Genomic DNA, 21,969 nt, shown 5'->3' on the forward strand with positions numbered 1-21,969 from the left:
CGGCAGGGTCGAGGGGACAGAGTGAAGTACCGGGTAAGTGCTCTGCATTAAATGTGATGTGGGGGAGGCACAGTCAGGGATGTGGATACGGGGGCGCAGAGCGGGAGCCATGGGGTATCCCCGGGCGCTCTGCAGGAGTGGTAGGTGGTTGCAGGGGAGCAGATGGGGTGGGGGGCAGGCAGGAAGGCAACGCGCCAGGGGTGTGGCGGGCGTTACGAGAAGGTGCAGCACGGGTGGGAGGCGATGGCAAGGAGGGTGCAGCGGAGGTGGGGTGCTCGCGCGTGGGAGACAGGATCAGAGTCTCCCTGGGAGCAGGACGCTCCAGACAGGGAGGGAGACAGGCGCTGCCGGCTCCCCACTAGCCAACACACAGCGCCCAACCGGGGAAAGCCGGGGGCGGGGGGACACGTCCCCCAGCTCAAAGCCTCACGCAGAAGAGACCAGGTACAGGAGACCGTGGCCCAGCCAACACCCCCCCCCCGGCGGCCCAGCCCCCCTCTACCGCCTCCCCCAGCCCCGGCGGCTTCTCACACCAACTCCACCACTCACCGCCGCCGCCGCCCTCTTCGTCCATGTCGGGCGCCGTGAGCAGGACTCTCGGGAGCAGCAGAGGCCCGGGGGTTTCCCCCGCTCCCGTCCCGTCGCCCCCCTCAGACGCTCACCCACAGCAGCCGCCCCGAGCGCAGCCCTGGCAAGCGGCAGCTGCTGCCTCTCCCCAAGCCGCCCGCCCGCCCCCTCTCATGTGACCCACGAAGAGGGGGAGGCGGGCCGGGCCCAGCCCTAGGCTGCCTCAGCCCCAACCTTCCTTCTGGAGTGGCGCAGCGGCCACCCGCCCCTCTCTGGGGCACGGGGGGCCGGGAAAGGGGCACCCCGCTGGCAAGGGGGTCCCGTCTAGTGACAACAGGGCTCTGGCCGGGTGGTGTTTTCTCTCTGTGTCTCCCTCTCTCTCACGCACACGCCCGCGGATGGGCTGAAGCTCCTGCGCCTCCCATAGCGGCCACATTTTGTACAGCTCCGTGTGAGAACTTACATGCAAATGGTGTCGTTAGATGTTTTGCATGCAATTGGTAGATATAGATTTGTAGCCTAACACAACTTGCCCGCCGGCCTCTTCCCCCCCCCCCCCGCTCCCGCTCCCGCTCCAGCAGGGGATGGGGGGGGAGGAGGAAGCTACCCGGCTGCACAAAATTTGGTGGGTGCTGAAGAGCGTCTGGGGAGTCGGTAGGGACCGCCTGAGGGAATGAGTTGAGGGTTTGGGGGGCGGGCAGCTAACAACAGCTAGAGTTGCCAACCCTCTACTCTTGTCCTGGAGTCTCCAGGAATATGTGAAACCAAAAATGGCAACCTTAACAGTTGGGTTTGTAGAGGTGCCCAATGGGGAGGGGAGGTAAACTGGAGCCTAGTCTAAGGGGAAGCTGGGGACTGTTGTATGTGTGGCGGGGGATAGCCAGGTGATAACTGGGGGAGGGAAGTTGGAGGTTAGTTAGGTTTGTTGGGAGGGCTGGGGGGGGGCAGCAGGTTGAGGTGACTGGCAGCTGTTGGGGGTGTTTGAAAAGCTGGGAGTAGTTAGGTTTGTGGAAGTGTCTAGCGGGGTAGCTTAAGGAAGGTGGGGGAAAGAGTTGGGGGTGGATGTGGATAGCTTGGGAAAGTGGCAGCTGAGAGAAGCCAGGATTTGTTGGAGGTGGAGCTCGGTGGATGGAAGAGTCTGGTGGGGAGCCTAGGGCAAATACTGGCACTTTTTGCAGGTGGTGGTTCTCTCCTTGCTCAGATCCAGCAGGGGGAAGTGGTGAAAGGAGGCTGCTTCCCCAGCAAGCATTATAGTAGCTGTGAAGGACAGGTGGACGCCATTCCTACAGCCCAGTTGAATGCATGACATCCAATCTGGGCAGCAGGACTGCCTGAGGATCACCCCATTTTAACATTTGCAGGATGCCCTGTACAAGTCAGGGAGGTCCACAGTTTCAGCATTGAAGGAGGGGCCATATGGGTTTTGGGGTCTACAGCAGAGTCCCTTATGAGTGGCAGGGGGCCTCTGTTTTGATAGAGAGGAAGACCCTCTATGGCAGGGGTTCTCAAATTTCATTGTACCGTGACCCCCTTCTGACAACAAAGTTACTATATGACCCCAGGAGGCAGGCAGAGACGGAGTCCCACTGCCTCGGGGCAGAGAGGGCTGCAGCCTGAGCCCCACCACCTCGGGTGGGGGTGGAGTTCAGGCTTTGGCTTCAGCCCTGTGTCCCAGCAAGTCTAATGCTGGCCCTGGCAACCGCATTAAAGTGGGGTCACGACCCACTTTGGGGTCCCAACCCACAGTTTGAGAACCACTGCTCTATGGGAGTGAATCACACATTTTGATATGTGCCAGAGGCTCACCTTTCTACATTTACATGGGTCACAGGACCACCAGATAGCCTGCCTACAGGCTTTTGATCAGAGACTCAAGCTTTTGAGGGATTTTTCAGGCTCTTAGCACGGTCTCCAGAATCTTAGGCCTTTCATAGGTGCCACAGGCGGTAGGACTGCAGCCTCCACCCCACAAATGTAAATAGAACAGTTCTGGCAGTAGAGGACAGAGTATATTCCTCTTTTTAAAAAAAAAAAAATCATGTAGGTACATTTTTTTATACAAGGAAGAAACTGTAGGGAAAGTAGTAGCCAAGAGGAAAGGCTCTTTAGTTTCCCATTGTACGCTGGTATGGGCCAGCTTCCAGCCTATTAAACTGTGTCAGTCGTACTCGCCTTGTAATACCCTTATTCATAGGTGGTCATTACAGTCAATTTTGCTTGGAGATGAGGTTTGGTTCATACAATTTCCCTTCACAGGAACAGTTTTGCTCACTTAGAAATCATATAAAAGTCTCACTAATCCATTAAAATAGTCCTTCTAGTCTATTTATTTAAATTACACATGTTTTTTAAAACTTGGCACATAAAAATAGTGGGATAATTACACAGTACAACATTATAGCATTTAATTGGAAGGAGATACATCTTTAAAGGGTTTGCATTACATAGTGGAATTTTAAGAAGATCTTTAAAACTAGAGAGCAAAACAAGTTTGAATGAAGAAATAAAGTGACTGCAGCTTTGGACATTTTACAAGGTGGGCAAGCTATGACCATTTACACCAGATGAGTGTTACATTCCCCTGGTGTTATCTGGACCAGTGATCTGCTAGGTCACTCCAATCCTTGACTCTGGGAGCCAGCCTTACCCATAGGCGCTGACTGTGGGTACTCTGGGGCTGGAGCACCCACAGGGAAAAGTTAGTGGGTGCTCTGCACTCACCGGCAGCCAAGCTCCCCTCCTGGCCCCACCTCACCTCCACCTCCTCCCCCTCCCCTGAGCATGCCACGTCCACGCTTCTCTGCCTATCTCCCAATGCTTGCCGCCACAAAACAGCTGTTTCGCCACATAACAAGCTCCAAGAGGGAGTAAGGAGGAGCGGGAATGTGGCACACTCAGGGGAGAAGATGAAGAAGAGGCGGGGATTTGGGGAAGGGGTTGGAATGGGAGCAAGGTTGGGGGCAGAGGGGGTCGAGTACCCACTGGTGCCAGCAGAAGTCAGTGCCTATGACCTTACCCTGCTCTGCTATGAGAACCCCCACTCCTGGGCTGTTCACACACAGTCTCTGGCATGTAAGCTGCGCCTTGGATTGTGCAACCTAATGACACTAGCCAATATCTCCGGTCCCAGACACAACCCTAGGAACCTCCATCTTGCAGAGTCCAGTTATGCCCACTGGATGCTGCAAGCTTATATGCGTTTGTCAATTTAACAAAGAAATTGGTATGTACCAGGCTTGTTATCCCAAAGGAGTCTCTAACATACTTCAAACCAAATGCACTGCTTCAGGTACAATAAACAAACAGATTTATTAACTACAAAGATAGATTTTAAGTGATTATAAGTCAAAGCACAACAAGTCGGATTTGGTCAAATGAAACAAAAGTAAAATTCTAAGCTGATCTTAACATTTCCAGTACCCTCACAAACTGAGATGCTTCTCACCACAGGCTGGCTGGTTGTCCTCCAGCCAGGTTCTCCCCTTTGATCAACACTTCAGTCGCTTGGTGGTGATGTCTGTAGATGGAGGTGGAAGAGAGAGGAAGAGCATGGCAAACATCTCTCCCTTTCATCATGTTCTTTCTTCTCTCTTGGCTTTTCCCGCCCTTCCCCTCACCCCCCCCCCCCCGAGAGTGGTGAGCATTACCTCATCGCAGTCCCAAACTGACCAAAGGAAGGGGGGGTGACTCACTCAGGAGTCCAACAGATCCTTTGCTGTTGCCTAGGCCAGTGTCCTTTGTTCCTGTGAGGCTGGGCTGGGTTTGTCCCCTACATGCCCTGATGAGGTGTGAACTGCCCCTCTGCTCTTGGAGAGTTTTTGTCTGGGCTTGTTTAGCCATGAGGACACATTTTCAGGCTCATAACTATATACATGAAATTACAACCTATAACATAACATTACTATAACAACAATGCTCATGAGCACCATGAGCATTCCGAAGACACCCAACATGACAAACTTTGCATTGGATACCACATAATAATTTTATAAGGAAAAACATGGGGTGAAGGGTGTTCCCACGATGTACAGAATGACACAATGAGGAACTGGCCCTTGAATTCTAATGCCAAGATTGTTCAACTTGTATTCAAGTACACTGATTTTAGGCTTTTATTTTTACCTCTAATGTAGTACTCCTTTAGATAACATTTCTTTCCTTACTGCTCATGTTTGGCAAATTATTTTCTCCCTTCATGTTGTTTCAGTTGACCTTAAAGTTAATACTGTATACTTTTTTTTGCTGCAAGGGAAACTCCAGTGAACAATAAAAGATATTCTAATCACTGCCTCTAATTACAAAGAAGAGTAAGCCACAGTACAGTCCTCCTCCCATTAATTCAATGGCAGAACTCCCATCAACTTCAAAGGGAGCAGGATTGTGCCCAAAAAGAAAACAAATTGTCTTATATTAATAACAAAAATAACAATTTTATTATATGAAGTACAATTGAAAGAATTGGTATTCCCATTAGGAAATATTCCGATAGCACAGTAATAGGATATTTTATAAAAACTTCTATAGATGGTGCTGAAAAATCAGAGTTTCAGAGTTGTATGGTAAATGAAATCATTTTTTAAAAATCAAATTTTATTGTAATGTTATTAATTTATACCAACTGTTAAATTAACCATAGCAATATAGAACTTACCCAACCACAACTTGGAAACTGTCCACCTTCCAATACTTTCTCATGGGAAAGCTGTTCCTTTTAGACCTATCATACATTGCACCATCAATAAGGGCTCCTGATAGGAAGGACCATTACAATGAAATCTGTAAACTCAGGAGATGTACCGAATGATTGGAGAATTGCTAATATCGTTCCTATTTTTAAGAAAGGAAAAAAAAAGTGATCCGCGTAACTACAGGCCAGTTAGTTTGACATCTGTAGTATGCAAGGTCCTGGAAAAAATTTTGAAGGAGAAATTAGTTAAGGACATTGAAGTCAATGGTAAATGGGACAAAATACAACATGGTTTTACAAAAGGTAGATTGTGCCAAACCAACCTGATCTCCCTTTTTGAAAAAGTAACGGATTTTTTAGATAAAGGAAATGCAGTGGATCTAATTTACCTAGATTTCAGTAAGGCGTTTATTACCGTGCCACATGGGGAATTATTAGTTAAATTGGAGAAGATGGGGATCAATATGAACATCAAAAGGTGGATAAGGAATTGGTTAAAGGGGAGACTGCAACGGGTCCTACTGAAAGGCGAACTGTCAGGCTGGAGGGAGGTTACCAGTGGAGTTCCTCAGGGATTGGTTTTGGGACCAATCTTATTTAATCTTTTTATTACTGACCTTGGCACAAAAAGTGGGAGTGTGCTAATAAAGTTTGCAGATGATACAAAGCCGGGAGGTATTGCCAATTCGGAGAAGGGTCGGGATATTATACAGGAGGATCTGGATGACCTTGTAAACTGGAGTAATAGTAATAGGATGAAATTTAATAGTGAGAAGTGTAAGGTTATGCATTTAGGGATTAAAAACAAGAATTTTAGTTATAAGTTGGGGACGCATCAATTAGAAGTAACAGAAGAGGAGAAGGACCTTGGAGTATTGGTTGATCATAGGATGACTATGAGCTGCCAATGTGATATGGCTGTGAAAAAAGCTAATGGGGTTTTGGGATGCATCAGGAGAGGCATTTCCAGTAGAGATAAGGAGGTTTTAGTACCATTATACAAGGCACTGGTGAGACCTCACCTAGAATACTGTGTGCAGTTCTGGTCTCCCATGTTTAAAAAGGATGAATTCAAACTGGAGCAGGTACGGAGAAGGGCTACTAGGATGATCCGAGGAATGGAAAACTTGTCTTATGAAAGGAGACTTAAGGAGCTTGGCTTGTTTAGCCTAACTAAAAGAAGGTTGAGGGGAGATATGATTGCTCTCTATAAATATATCAGAGGGATAAATACAGGAGAGGGAGAGGAATTATTTCAGCTCAGCACCAATGTGGACACAAGAACAAATGGGTATAAACTGGCCACCAGGAAGTTTAGACTTGAAATCAGAGGAAGGTTTTTAACCATCAGAGGAGTGAAGTTTTGGAATAGCCTTCCAAAGGAAGCAGTGGGGGCAAAAGATCTATCTGGCTTTAAGATTCTACTCGATAAGTTTATGGAGGAGATGGTATGATGGGATAATGTCATTTTGGTAATTAATTGATCTTTAAATATTCAGGGTAAATAGGCCTAATCCCCTGAGATGGGATATTAGATGGATGGGATCTGAGTTACCCAGGAAAGAATTTTCTGTAGTATCTGGCTGGTGAATCTTGCCCATATGCTCAGGGTTTAGCTGATCGCCATATTTGGGGTCGGGAAGGAATTTTCCTCCAGGGCAGATTGGAGAGGCCCTGGAGGTTTTTCGCCTTCCTCTGTAGCATGGGGCACGGGTCACCTGAGGGAGGATTCTCTGCTTCTTGAAGTCTTTAAACCATGATTTGAGGACTTCAATAGCTCAGACATAGGTGAGGTTTTTCGTAGGAGTGGGTGGGTGAGATTATGTGGCCTGCGACGTGCAGGAGGTCAGACTAGATGATCAGAACGGTCCCTTCTGACCTTAGTATCTATGAATCTATTACAAATTATAATCTCCACTTTCAGGCTGTTGTTTCACTGAGTATGGTATTGAAACAATGGCAGCTGTTTCTAGAAACTTTTAAACTTTTCATATATATCTCTATCTTACTGTAAATATGTTTATCTAAGGGCCTAGTTCTGCAGATACCCTATGCACAGAACTCCCTTTGACTTCAATTAAAGTTCTGCATGCCAAGCGCTCACAGCATTGGGCCCCTTAATCTTTATACACTAACAACCAATTATGGCTGTAGTTTTTAAGATCAAATCCTTTACCTCTTTCCTTCAGTTTCCTTATCTGTAAAATGGGGTTAATAATAATGTCTTGCTTTGGTGCTGCCTAGTTCAGGAGTGAGAATTAGTTAATTATGTACACAGCTTTGAAAATGTAAAGGAGTAAGTTCAGCGTATTTTATTTTTGTTAATTTATCATTATCATAAATTGTTTAATAATCTGCATCTTCTACAGGCAGAAGAGCAGATCCCTCAACTTCTTCAACCTGAAGCTCCATAATTTCCAAGAGCTGCCATGTTTGGGTCCGTAATTTTCAAGGGACTATTTTCCTTTACATAGTGATGCAGTTTTCAATCAACACTTTTCTAGAGGCTGCCTTTTAAAAATTCTCTTCTTTGTGATCCTTCTCCCATCAATTTATGTCCCAGTTTCTGTCACAAGTTATGTTTTGTCAATTTTAGATTCAGAAGTTTCATATTTGATCCTCTTCAGAACTTGTCATTCCACATAAATAATTTTCTAATAGATCTTTTATTGTGTTCTTTATCTTTGGGAGAGAATAGGACATCCTCTAAGAACTTTGAGGTTAGCAGAGATAGTCCCATTAATTGTGACAGTGATTGTATTTGCTGAGTTTTGAGGCAATCCAGTTTCTCATTTATTGTAATTTTTAGGCATGTTTGTTTTGTTTCATTCTTCCCTCTCTTTTGGTTAAGAATTTCCATTAAGCAGTAATTTACCTCAGATTTTCCAGCGTAGTGGGCCAGGAGCTCATTTGGTTTGATGTTTACCCTTGTTCAGAGGGTCAGGACAGTCACAAGACATATGCACCGCTTAAGTCCCACTGTCAAAATGGGGCTTATGCCTTAAACCTTCAGTTAGCTTTCTGTTTAGGTTGCATTTTAACCCCCCAAAAACCCCTCTGCTATTTTGGAAGTTTACCCTTCATCTCTTCTTTATTGTGGGACATTAAAAGGATTACCTACCTCCTAGAGAAAATGAGAGGACAACCCAGAAAAGCAAGAAAACTGTAATAGAGATTGAGTGAAAAGAACCCTTTATTAAAAAAAAAAAAATCAAGTGTTGCTTCCTTTCTTGCTGTTTAATAAGTTCTGTCTAGCATCTTGACAATTCTTTCCACAAGCATAACAAAACCACGCAAGATTAATCTTACTTTGATAAATTTCCTCTTTCAGCTGCTTCTAAGTTCCCATTTTATGCTGTTAGATTTTTGTAAAAAGTACAATTTGAGTCAAAGTGTTAGCTATGGGAATGTGCATTAAAATGGACAGTAATGGGAAATTATATGATCTTTATGCTAAATGCAGTGAGAATATTCAGAATTTTATTTTTCTAGACAGAAATGAACAGAATACTTCTCATTATACCATCAGACAGACTTCAGTATCAGAAGAAGGGACTTGGACTACTATTTCTTATCTTTAATCAAAGTGGGAGCAAAACCTTATTCAAAGTGGTAGTCCTCTCTTACACAAGTAAACCCATTGCATCTCTATTCACATGACTTCATTACTCATTTGCAGGATTAGGTCCTATGTACTCACTCCACTGAACCCAATGTGAGTTATCATTAACTTGAAGGGGACCAATACATCCCACTGAATATATATGTTCCATGTGTTCAGTAAACTGGAATTATTTGATTTCAAATTATTTTTGTATTTCAGTTATTCACATGATTTAATAACAGTCATGAAACACTTCAATGTCTCATATGTTATTCTTGTTATTGTTAAAAATAAGAAAAAGTTTTATTTCAACTCACAAGTTATGTTAAAGGATCCCTCTGCCTCAGGTCTATATAAATAAGGAGCTATATATAAGTAGTACTGCATGCTAGATTCCAAACAGGGAAGTCTTAGCCCACCATTATCTGTCATTTTCTTATTTCTTCATCAGTACTTGAACTATCAACTCCTACAGCAAATTGGGTCACTTACTCTGTCTGGCAGATTGCCTGTAAATAAGCCAGTATTAAAACCTTTCTTATGCTGTAAATATGCATCATATTTAATCTAAATTGTAAAAACATATGATTTTCTATAAATGTTTTCTGGTTGTCTTGGTAATTTCAGGTGTTCTTGCATCTTTCATTTAGTCAATATAGAGACATAAAAGAACTGTATGGAAAATCCCAGATAAACACAATAGCTCAGGGTTAAGAAATCAAAACATCTTTAAGTGCTCTGTTTGCTCGTCATGTAATGTATGGATAAGAAGCTGTTTCATTTAAAATAGTAAAACTTATCTCTTGACCTTTGAGAACATAAAAATTGGGGCTGTCAAGCAATTTAAAAAAGTGCAATTTTGATTTTAAAAGATTGCGCAATTAAAAAAATTAAATAGAACACAATTTATTTAAATATTTTTGGATGTTTTCTACATTTTGAAATATATTGATTTCAATTACCACACAGAATACAAAGTGCACAGTGCTCATTTTATATTTAGTTTTTATTATAAATATTTGCACTGTAAAAAACAAAAGAAATTGCACTACAGTACTTGTATTAGGTGAATTGAAAAATGCTACTTCTTTATCATGAAAGTTTAACTTACAAATGTAAAATTATATACAAAAAAACTGCATTCAAACTAAAACAATGTAAAAACTTTAGAGCCTACAAGTCCACTCAGTCCTATTTTCTGTTCAGCCAATTGCTCAAACAAGTTTGTTTACATTTGCAGAAGATAATGCTGCCCACTTCTTCTACCCAATGTCACCTGCAAGTGAGAAGAGGTGTTCGCATGGCACCATTGTAGCCAGCATTGCAAGATATTTACATTCCAGATGTGCTGAAGATTCATATGTCCCTTCATGCTTCAACCACCGTTCCAGGAGACATGTGACCATGCTGATGATGGGTTCTGCTCGATAACAATCCAAAGCAGTACGGCCCGATGCATGTTCATTTTCATCATTTGAATCAGATGCTGCCAACAGAAGGTTGATTTTCTTTTTTGGTGGTTAGGGTTCTGTAGTTTCCACATCGGAATGTTGCTATTTAAAGACTTCTGAAAGCAAACTCCACACCTCATCCCCCTCAGATTTTGGAAGGCAGTTCAGATTCTTAAACCTTGGGTCAAGTGCTGTAGTTATCTTTAGAAATCTCACATTGGTACCTTCTTTGCGTTTTATCAAATCTGCAGTGAAAGTGTTCTTAAAATGAACATGTGCTGAGTCATCAGTGCTGAGACTACTATAACAGGAAATATATGGCAGAATGCAAGTAAAATAGAGCAGGAGACATACAATTCTCTCCCAAGGAGTTCAGTCACAAATGTAATTAACACATTATTTTTTTAATGAGTGTCATCGGCATGGAAGCATGTCCTCTGGAATGGTGGCCGAAGCATGAATGGGTATATGAATGTTTAGCATATCTGGCACATAAATACCTTGCAATGCTAGCTACAAAAGTCCCATGCGAATGCCTGTTTTCACTTTATGGTGACATTGTAACTAAGAATGGGAGTTAGAATGGGAGTTCTATGATCTCAAGCATATGATATACAAGAAATAGATTATTTCAATTTAAACATGAGAGAAAGTGCTGTCTCTATTCTACTATAATGTAACAGTGAGAACACCATATGCCTAGGAAAGCAACACAATCAGGGTTTCATACAGATCATCATATAGCAAACTTTGTTAATTACATCCTCAGTGATTAGAGAGACAAGATGATCTGAAGAAGACCTCTGTGTAAGCTCAAGCACTTGTCTCTCTTACCAACAGAAGTTGTTCCAATTAAAGATATTACCTCACCCACCTTGTCTCTCCAATATCCTGGAACTAACAAACACTGCATACTTAGTGATTGTTTCTTGGGGGAAGGAATTCATGGCTGACTGCTAGAACCTGTAAAAATTTCAGCAACAGCTCTTCTTTCTCATGAGTACGACAAGTCTGTCTCCACCTCATGTCACCCTGCCCTAAGCATTCTTCCTCCCATTTATCTTTTTCCTCCCCAAACTGTTACTCTTCTGAGGCTGTAAACCGTCAGAAAGGGAAACATGAAAAGGGCTTTTTTTCTTTCTTCCAGGCTTTTCTCACTCTTCGTCCTTGTCTAAGTGGTGGAGCTGATCCTTGTGAAGCTGATCCTGTGCCACTGGTTTAGCGGAGGCTCTGTCTTTTTCCCTCTGGCCGCTGTCCCCTCAACTTGCTCACTCTCTTCCACCATGCTTTCCTCACCCTAGGCTTTGCTACTTCTTCCTGATGTCTTGATTCTATATGGGGTAGCAGAAGGCAGCTTCGGATTGGCCCTCCTACTACAGATTGCTGCTGCTACCACCTCTGCTTAGTTTCACTTGGGTGAGCTGAGACTCCTCATCTTTCTCTGGCTGATCCCTCAGGAGGAGAGAGTTCACTCCTCTTGGTTCCGCCCTTCAGTCAAACATAGCCCCCTTGCTCAGTGACTGGTGAGGAAAGGGAGAGAAAAGGCCTCCAACAGGTGGACGTCTGCGTGCTGAACAATAGGGTAAGAAAGCAACTCCAATAGTGAGCAGATGGTGAGGATTTAAAAAAATATTGGGCAGACAGCATAAAAGTCCTGGTGGCCAGGATGAAAGCTAGCGCCTCTAGCCATAAACCAAGGGTTAAAGTAAGTCTGGCATGTAGGCCTTTAAGGAGAATGCTTAAATGGAATTTCTGTGCTCTGTGGAGATATTAAAGATCACATAGCACTTTCTGAAAGAATAAGGCTTTGCCTTGGTATCTTTGGCCAAAATTTCTCCTCACCTCCACTTCTATTCAGTGTTCTGTGCATAGACTGGCTGTCGCCCACAGGTGGATGCATCTCAAGGGTGAAGCCATTTAAGAACAAACATACTTTATTTAGCACTTTTTATGACTAAGTGCTTCATAAAGGAAAAATTACTACCATTATTAATGTCCTAAAAGGTGGCTATAAAATAATGTCAGCTATTACTTTAAGATCATATAAATTTTGTAACATTATTTAACTGTAATTTGTATTACTTAATATTTTAATAAAAAATTAAAAAGTGTAAACCTCAATTCATTTAAAGGTATTTTAACAATATTTTACTCTGGTAAGTAGCTATAAAACCTTTTAAAGCCTTGTCACTAAATATGAATTATTCCATAACGAAATCCACGCGTTCTAGTAATCAAAATTGTATAGTGTTCTATAGTAACTTTTAATTTATCAGAATTTCTTAATCTTGTTTTTTTTTCCTTTAGCCCTTGCCATCAAGTTAAAATATATATTTTTATATAAGATGTTTGCTTTGATGCTCATTTATTATTTGGAATAATTTGAAAATATATTCACAACCTAAAGCAAGATTATTAGTAAAGGGGAAAAAAATTGCTGCTAAAAACTTGCATCTGAAATATGTTTGTGTACTTAAATTAAAATAATCACACAAAAAGAATCAGTGTCAAATCAGAATAGACAAATATTTGACAATCAACTAAAAAATTACTAGTTACTTTTGAAAATCTTGCCCCCAAAAACTAATTAGTTATTCTTGTACCTTAGTTTTGGGATGCCCAGACTTGAAGACCCCTTAAAGGGACCTCATTTTCAGAGGGTGAATGCTTTGATTATGTAGCTCCTTTAAGGGGTCTCAGGTTGGGCACTCAAATACTTGGGGACACCAAAAATCATTAGTCACTTTTGAAAATCTTGTCTTAAAAAATGTCACACATAAATAATCCAGAAAATACTTAGGAGTCAAACTGATTAACTTCTTAATTTATAACAATGTAAAAATCTGTTTCACTGTTAATACAACTGAAATCAATATTATCTGCATTTTTATACCTAAAAACTAACCAGTGTCAGTTTTAATATGCAGGAGATTATATCTATCCTTTCATTTATATGTTTATATACATTTGGTGAAGAACAGACAAAACCAGAAAGACGATAAAATAATGGAAGGAAGTGGCCTAAGATATAAAAACTTTCAGGTCTGTATAGCAGAATTTATCACTTAAAATTAATGTTGGCAAGCTGCCATGCCTCAGATAAAAGCAGCACTGTAATGTCAAAAGTTTAAAATAGGTGTAATGTACAAAATTAAAATAGATACGCTGGAAAATGCTATTATGCTTTACATAGTCAGGCAAATATTTTAATTTTCAAGTTTCAGTTTTTAACATGCATTTTTATTAACTTGGTTATAGTTTCATTACCAAAATTCTCAGCAAGTTGCACAGGCGTTAGATCTCCCAGGAGACTTTTCACATTAGCTTCAGCATTCAGCAATAAACAGCAAATTCCCAAGTACCCTAGATGAAACAAAGATGGTGAAGAGGATTTTGGAGTCCAAAAACTTCTGTTAATATCACATCTATATTTCTTATATTTTGTGGAAAAACAAAAATTAGTTCACCTATTTTAAATATCTGTTTAAATTTAAATGCACTATTTTAATTCCCAAAACAATCTAAGACAACATACGTGATTTTCAAGAATATTGTTTTAATAATAAATTTGCACAGAATACCACATCTCCATTTACTGGAGTATAAATGAAAAACAAACAAACAAACAAACAAACAAAAAACAGAATTTTAGGAGATTCTGGGGAAGATTTTTTTCTTTATATAATAAAAGCTTAGAACATTTTAACAGAATTGGTCAGGCTGCTTTTCTTAAAAACATTTAATAAAGATTAACAGGTGTAACATCATATGCTAGCAGCACAATCAAAATGGAAAGACAATTCAAACGTACTGTGATGAAAAAAGGAATGACAAGTATTTTCTGAATTTATACATAAAAACAAAATGTAGTAAGTCCAGTTATAAAAATCTGCAGTAACAATTCTTCAATAAAGAGATAATCAAACAGTCTCCTCCGCACACAGGAAAAACCTTTTGCAACCTGCCTGATACATAACTTTTTTTCTTCCTCACAGACTAATCCTTCCATACAATATTCTTTAGACATTACTTTGTATATCCTTATAGTCACAATGTCTTGGTCCATCCTGCAAACTTTTGCAAGCCAAGATTTGCAGAGAACAGTTTCCTGATATGGCTTTTTTCCTAGCCACTAATATTTCCAGTGAATATTATGCGATATTTTGTACAAACTGCTCCCCCATCCCTTTTCAAAACATGGTTGTATTTCACTCAGATTTAGCAGAGTTGAGATACATATATTTTTAAATAGACAAAGAGCTCTTAAGCACTTAGACAATCATTTGATTCCTTAACTACAAGTACTGAAAGGTCAACTGAAAAGGTTAAAAAAAAATCCAATAATATTCTTTGCCTTTTTTTACATTATAAAGCCACATATATTGGGGTTTAAAAATAGAGTCCTCTTAGAAGTCTAAACTTCTGACAGCGACCATAGAAAATATGATGTGTGAGAAAGTTTACTATAGGCAATAGCAAGATGTAGTGCAGTAGCTCCATCACACTGGGAATTTGGGAAATTCACATTAATTCCAGGATAATGCAGCAGCAAAGATACAAGGTGCATTTTTCCAGTACTCACTGCAGCATGGAGTGGTATGTTTCCATTTTCTGCTGCTTGGTTTACATTGGGTATGGGAAATCCCTAGAATGAAAAATAAGCAGGAAAACATTTTTGAGCTGAACAACCAAAACAGATTTACAATGAGAAAAGTATCTATATTTCAGACCATAGAACAACGCCTCCATATTTTATATTAATACAATATAAAGCCTTTTTATCTCTGGGTAACGAGCTCAGGTGTGTCCCAAACCAATAATGATCAAAAGTCATTACACCCATCTGTTGGCAGTGTGGCATTACTCAATGATTTTTAGTCCTCTTCTTAGTAGACATATCAAGACTAATTCAATAGTCAGCTCTAAGTGGAACTCTTGTTCTCTCTAGGTTTTTTTACAGTGTCTGTCACTAAGGTGTTTGAGAAACATCCAGCCTCAGAAGGTAGGCTCAGAACTGAATGGACATGAAGACTGAAGTACTCTCTTGACATTCAAGGTGGGCTTCCAAATAGATTGAAGGCATCATTCGCATAATAATGTGGGAAAACTTGCACTACTTCTGTAGCTCTTCTGTGGAAAAATTGTGTGTACAATAGCACTTAGGGGTCCTGGCCCAAATCAGGACTTCATTGTGCTAGAAGTTATTCAAAGATAAAGTAAGAGACAGTCCTGGACCTGAATAGCTTACAATCTAAACAAACAGGCATCAATTTTCTATGCAACCAGTCTTTCATTTCATGAGCAAATTCACTTACTGTGTATTTTTTTAAAATTAAAATTAACAACAATATTTTGGGCTTGCTGATATCTTTCAGAAACTGCTACTGCCAAAGAAAACAAGAGTTTCTGTATGATGCCACAAAGTTGGATAGCCAGAGCTGGTGCCAAATTTATCCCCAAACTGGAAAATTCCAAGAAGCACATAGAGCGTTTCCAAGACCTGTCAGCTTCTGCTCATTAAGATGTCTACCATAACTTAATGTAGGACTTCACAACCACCACTCCTCAGCTCTGGAGTTTGGAGTCTGTCTGTGGGGATAAAGAAATTTCTCTCCCACTTCCTCCCCCTGCGCATCTGCTAATAATCAACACCTGTGTTTTTGTTTTTTTTATTTAAATGCACCCCTCACTGACACTTGGGAACAAGGCAAATTAAGTAACACTTCTCTCTATATTTTTTTAACTATTATTATTCCAGATAACAGCTAAGTGTAACTGAAAGAATAGAGGGCAAACATTTATTTTTCTCTGTTTTATCTTGTTTATTTATGCATTTGACAGCCTTTGAGCATAATTAGTTTCCCCTAGTTATGTGGTTCTTCCATACAAGAGGGGAGAGAGAACATTTTTTTAAAATAGGAAATATGACTGCAAAACAACAATCACTGGTGGAGTGACTGAATAGCAGGGCAGAATCTGAGTCTTTTGCACTCAAAAAAATCAAATAAAGGAGCTCTGAATTAATTTTTTATACCCACACCTTTTAGCCATTCTAATTTGTTATAAGCCCTATAGAGTTCCTAATTAATATATTTTAATGTATTGTATTTAATGTAACTTTTTCAGTCAACTGACCGTGTCAAGAAAATAGTCCAGTATCTTTGGTTGGTCATATATAGTGGCTAAAAATATGAGATTTCGATTTTTTTCATCTACTGCATCAAGGTCAAGCTGCTGGTTTATAATAAGATAATGCAAGACATCAGCATATCCCAGCTGGACACTCTGTAGAGCTCTGAGGAAGAAAAATATATATGTAACATTTCTTCATAAGGAAGATAAAATTATATAAATAATACATGGAAGTTTGTAATAGGCTGATTACCAATGGTTGTTTACAGTCCTATATAATTTTCTAAGAATTAAGAAAGGCACAGTCATTAAAGCCATAAAAAAACAAGTCACCCAAAGTCCATTATAAAATAAGTCATTTAAAAAAAAATAGCAAGTGAGGCCATTTTATAAACTTATGAGGATATCTAGTGGTTTTCTGTAACTGTGGAAGTCTATGGAGTATGCTATAACTTTGGCCATTGGCCATTTAATTGTTATATATGTCAATTGTTAAATTCTGACAATGTGCTTAAACTTAAATGTGACAGTGAATTCTCTTATTTTTGCCATTATCATCATATTTTGTATTTATATAGTGAATTTCAAAGGCATTCAGGAATCTGGTACTATCCCCACCTGACAGAAGGGAAAGCTTTGTTAGACAGATTAAATAACTTGCCCAATATCACACAGTCAGGCGCTAGCCGTGTCTGGAATACAATTGGTAATCTGACTAACAGTCCTGTGCTCTAGCTACTAAATTTCACTACCTTTCTTTTATATTTATGGACAAGTGAATGTATATATTTGAATTAGCAATATAGTAGTATGGAAGAATTGTGAATCCTTCTAGTGCTGCCATAATGGACACCATATTTAAGGGATTTTTAAATCATTATTAAAGCAACAAGTATACAGCTTTGTAATTGTCCAAAAAAAAAAAAAATTAAATTCCACATTAAGATTATTAAAATTAAACTAGTTCTAAAGCATGATCCAAACTGGTTTACAGTTTCTTACTTTAGGCTTCCTTTCTGCCAGTATCCAAAGTTGTATCCCTTTTTAAGCAAGGTTGACGCCAATGGCAATTAAAAATTAATTTCCAAATACAGTACAGGTAGCCAGCTCATTCATAGAAAGAAGTGTTCCTTTACTGTCAGATTTTCAGACTGTTGGGCTGAGCAAAAGAGATAAAATTGTCCTTTAAGTCAATATTTGTCAAGCCTGGAATTTCTGCTAGGAATTGAAGTGCAACTCCTTCTCAGGCAGACCATCAATTGAAGAATGTCAAGTGTACATGGCTAACAAAGGCTTATCAGGTATTTTCAGTGATAAAAACATTTTTCATAATAATGATAGTAATAGTAGCCATTTGCAAACAGCAAAATGGAACTGTAGGCTTTGGATATTATTGTCTCAACAGTGCAAATTTTAAAAAGGAGCCTAAAGCACTTGCTATAAAAGAGATAAAGAGACTCATTCAGACTACATGGTTGTGTTCTAGATACTAGAACAAGATACATTAGAATGAATTTAAAATTGAACAAGTGTCAAAAACAGCTTGACAAAATGCCCATAAAAACCATCTGGAAATGACAACTCCCACAAGCTAGGAGGTTGCTGACACCCACAAGTAATTTAGCCAAAGGAAAGTGTGATCAGAAGATACGATTACCAACAAATGAATGATTGAGCATAAAAGGAAAACGTGAAGTAAGAAGAGTTCTGAAAGTCACATTCAGCAGTGGTAACAATATAGGTCACAGAGCTTTTGAATTGACCACCAATTGTAGAGAGGACACAAGCACTAGACTGGAAGGACTTGGAAAGTGCTACAGTCCTTGTCACCATGAAAGGTTTTCCTCCTTTCCCCCCCCCGCTGCTGGTGATGGCTTATCTTAAGTGATCACTCTCCTTACAGTGTGTATGATAAACCCATTGTTTCATGTTCTCTGTGTGTGCGTGTGTGTATAAATCTCTCCTCTGTTTTTTCCACCAAATGCATCCGATGAAGTGAGCTGTAGCTCACGAAAGGTTATGCTCTAATAAATGTGTTAGTCTCTAAGGTGCCACAAGTACTCCTTTTCTTTTTGCGAAGACAGACTAACATGGCTGCTACTCTGAAACCAGTCTGTACAAATGCTACCACTCAAAAGCAGCTGGAGGGTGGCATAAGATGAAAGGAGGCTGAACATTTAATTTATATTGGTCTGCCTTGATTAGTTTTCCTCTGAAGAGCAAGAGAGGAATGTAGGACAGACAGATAGGCAAGCTTAACTTACGTAATACCCTCATATTTTCAGTCTAATAGAAAGTTCGTCATCCAGAAACCTAGTTCAAAATAAGTGGCTGAAGGTGCATAGCAGGCAAGTCTTTAGGAATATGCTACAGAATACTATTAAAATGTCTGTTTATAAAAATATTGAATATATGTATCTGATTTTTTTTCTTTTTTAAATTATCACCAGACTGATGAGGTGAGATTTCAAGAAAGATTTTGCAATGAACTGCTTCAGACTGATTAGTCCATAACCTAGACCAGAAATGGTAGCATTTTTTGAATGGCACAAAACCAAGCAATCATCATAACTTGTTTCTTTCACTCTAGGGAATCCTGCTTACGAGCAAAGATCAGAAACAAGAAATGTTAGTGCTGCTCCAATCCTTGAGGAAGCCACTAGGCAGAAATTTATCATTCCGTGCCACCATTGTGCATACTGGATTTGAAAGGTAGACAAGAAAAGGCAAACGGGATAAAGTTGACTCCCCTACTGAGGGGCTGATGGTCCAGAGAAGATTTAATTTGTAAAAAGGCCAGACTGCAAAATTTTTACTTATTCTGGTGAGGAGCTACTCTCACAAGCAGTTTCATAGACTTCAGAACAGATTACTTGTGAGAGTAATTGCTCATCAGAGCAAGTAAATGAGAGCAAAGTTTTAGATGGTTGGTCTCTGTCACTTGGGCTTTTTGCTCAGTGAGCAACAGATAAGCATTTGTCTTTCAGGATTTTTTTTTCCTTTTACCCTTTGCTCTTGTGAATCCTTTCAATAGGAAACAGAGTTTTAGAAAAGTTACATTGTGTGGATTTTTTAAGTAAATTAAGAGATTAAGGAATACATAACAGAATCTTTCAATAAGATACAATATTTGTAAAAACTTTGCTCTTCTTACAACTCAGAAGATTTCAAAACATTTTATAAGCACTAAACAGGTTGATGATAAGACCTCAAATTTTCCTCCCTCAAAAGCAACATGCAAATTATTCTTTTGAAATTGGTTTTGTGCCCTTTTGGTCTTTATAATGCAAAAAGAACTGAAGAGATTTTTCTCTCTTTGCTTGTTTATTCAGCTTAGAAGTATCCAGAAAGTCCCATCTAGCTTTCCCTACTTTTGCTGTAGGACTTGGTAGTGATCTCAAATGTTGACTAGGCAAGCTCTGTCACTGCCTAACTGAAGAAGCTGGAGGATTGAATCTTTAGTAAAGGTGGTCTCTCTCACAAGTGCTTATTGGACTTTAACTCCAAAGTTTTATATACTTACATTAATTTTCCTTTTTCTCAGTTGCTTAGCTCTGTCTGACTGATAGAATTTTGACATCAGGAGGCCATTGTTCCACATCAGACATTGATTTAAAAAACTGAATTGATTTAAAAAACAAACAAAAAAAATCAACCAGCTTTCAGGCGCTCTTTATGGCTCAGTGAAGAAGAAAAAAAAATCCCTTCAACTTCTTTTGCAGGTGATTTTTAAAAGAACAATCCTGCTATAATTGCATTGGAAACAACCTGGGAATAGCTAGTGTGTTTTTTGGAGACTTTAGATCATGTCATATAGCAGCATTTTACTAACTATGGCTTTTTCTCTTTTCCACAAAAGAGAAACAGTGAATGTAGTGCATCATGTTTGACTCGCACACGACTTTACCTCCACAGCAGTGTACGTTCCTGCAGCCATAGCTGAAATGATGCTAAATGGCACAAAAAGGAGCAAAGGACAGAAAGCTTGACTCTTGCAACTCAAAGATTCATGAAGGAAAGAACAATTCAAACTTTTAAAAGTTACAGTAGACAAAAAAGCTGGTTTTTCACTAACATTACAGATCTATGAAGATATGACTATATGCATATATAAAAATGGCACAGATGTGACTTTAATATATGCTTTGTTAGGAAATTCCAGTATTCATTTTTTCCTTCCCTTTGCTGCTTTCAAGAGCCTTTATCCTCACTCAGTATCCATTTAAAAAAAAAATAGTTTTAGTTGTAAATGTGAATTTTGTGTTCGAGAAGGGTACCCGCCCAATTGCCCTGGAGACCAAAGTCCCATTTTTCTACAGAATAAATATAGCACATAGAACAGCAGCAGCATATTTGCCTCAGAGTGTCCTCCAACCTGCAGCAGTTATGATATTCCTCACCAAAGCCAGGAAGGTAGTTTGTTCTCCATGTCTGGTCAATCCTGGTGTAATTTAGTAATAATTGAAGTAATGACTTTGGGTGGCTTTGTCAATTAGTAGTAATTGTGGTGGTAGCTTTCCATTTCTACTTGATGTTGAAATCCTGATCTTGAATTAATATAAATTTTACAACAGAAATTGTGCAAGATTGAGGAAAAGATGGAGAGGAGGGAGTAAACTTGTTAGTTTAAGTATCTTAATCAGCAATTATGGAAATATAATTTTGGAATATCTGGTAAAGTGACTAGGTATTCAAAATTACCTTGATCCTGAAGAAGTCATTCAGCAAGAGGAACAGAAATTGAAGTCAAGATGCTAAGTGGTGCGTGGTTTGGGGAATAAAGTAGAGCCACATTAAGCTCGGCAGAAAAAGGCTCAGAGCATCCCTTCCTTGTATGCATGCAGAGGAGATCCTTCATGTGAAAAGATTTCCTCCTGTATGTTTAGAAGGGAGAGGTGCTATCTCTAGAGCCAGCACCTGACAGTCCAGTCGGGCCTCTTCTGTAGCCCCTCAAACTCCACCTCTCAAGGAAAGTTTCCCTTAATGGGGTTTTGCAGCACTTCTGGTCCTTTGGGAGTTATGAGAGATTGATCTGGGTCTTTTGAAAAACCAAACAAAAAAAACCCAAACAAACAAACACCTCCTCATTTTTAAGAGGCCAAGGACAGAAAAAAAGTGGCAGGACCCCAGCATGTTATGTGAGGCTACTATCCTTAGCAGATAGGGTCACTGAGGTAGCTCTGCTTCTACAATTTATCCCAAGCCATGTAAATCCTGACTGCACCCGTTAAATCCAGAAATAAGAATGCATATTCTCTCCTTGTTCCACATGCAGAATTCCTACTCCTTTTAATGGAAGTCATGTACGTGGACTGAGGGAAACTATAGTTTTGGCCTCTAAGTATCACTCCAAATAAAAAGGGCTGTCTTTTATGTTTCAGCCTTTGTAACTTTGAAAAGCTACTCCCATGGTACAATCTGTGCTCTTGTTAAGAGGAGTGTGAGATTAAGAGTCATGTTCCAATGCAATGATGCACCATCCTAGCCCTAACATGCAATTTCATACATACTACCTTTTTTTAAATCCA

At 39.8% G+C, this 21,969-nt stretch overlaps 2 protein-coding genes and 1 long non-coding RNA gene across 14 annotated transcripts in view; 1 reads left to right on the top strand and 2 right to left on the bottom strand.

Moving 5' to 3' along the window:
- Positions 1 to 739, bottom strand: part of CYTH3 (cytohesin 3) — a 99,696-nt gene extending 98,957 nt beyond the window's left edge. For 3 of the 5 annotated variants that reach the window (XR_006274739.1, XR_005295223.2, XM_038418623.2), the window contains exons 1-2: positions 550 to 723; positions 503 to 505 (exon numbers count right to left, since the gene is read on the bottom strand). Coding sequence is in view for 2 of the 5 variants with exons in the window: in XM_038418623.2 (XP_038274551.1) it covers positions 503 to 505; positions 550 to 574 (28 nt within the window). In the remaining 3 variants the exon portion in view is untranslated. Of the gene's footprint in view, positions 1 to 502; positions 506 to 542 lie in introns of all 5 variants that reach the window. The other 2 variants (XM_043493795.1, XM_038418624.2) reach the window with 2 other exon arrangements.
- Positions 1 to 16,450, top strand: LOC122456083. The gene is made up of 3 exons (XR_006274740.1): positions 1 to 33; positions 15,258 to 15,365; positions 15,685 to 16,450. It is a non-coding gene; the product is annotated as an uncharacterized LOC122456083 (long non-coding RNA).
- The window catches only part of FAM220A (family with sequence similarity 220 member A), a 23,511-nt gene continuing 11,380 nt past the window's right edge, over positions 9,839 to 21,969 (bottom strand). Inside the window, exons 3-6 of one of the 8 annotated variants that reach the window (XR_006274738.1) lie at positions 16,445 to 16,604; positions 14,892 to 14,954; positions 13,577 to 13,672; positions 10,732 to 11,829 (exon numbers count right to left, since the gene is read on the bottom strand). Coding sequence is in view for 7 of the 8 variants with exons in the window: in XM_043493787.1 (XP_043349722.1) it covers positions 13,530 to 13,672; positions 14,774 to 14,954; positions 16,445 to 16,604 (484 nt within the window). In the remaining variant the exon portion in view is untranslated. Of the gene's footprint in view, positions 13,673 to 14,773; positions 14,955 to 16,444; positions 16,605 to 21,969 lie in introns of those variants that run through there. The other 7 variants (XM_043493788.1, XM_043493787.1, XM_043493789.1 and 4 more) reach the window with 7 other exon arrangements.

Source organism: Dermochelys coriacea, chromosome 10 (assembly GCF_009764565.3).
Source record: "Dermochelys coriacea isolate rDerCor1 chromosome 10, rDerCor1.pri.v4, whole genome shotgun sequence".
Taxonomy (NCBI): Eukaryota; Metazoa; Chordata; order Testudines; family Dermochelyidae; genus Dermochelys; species Dermochelys coriacea.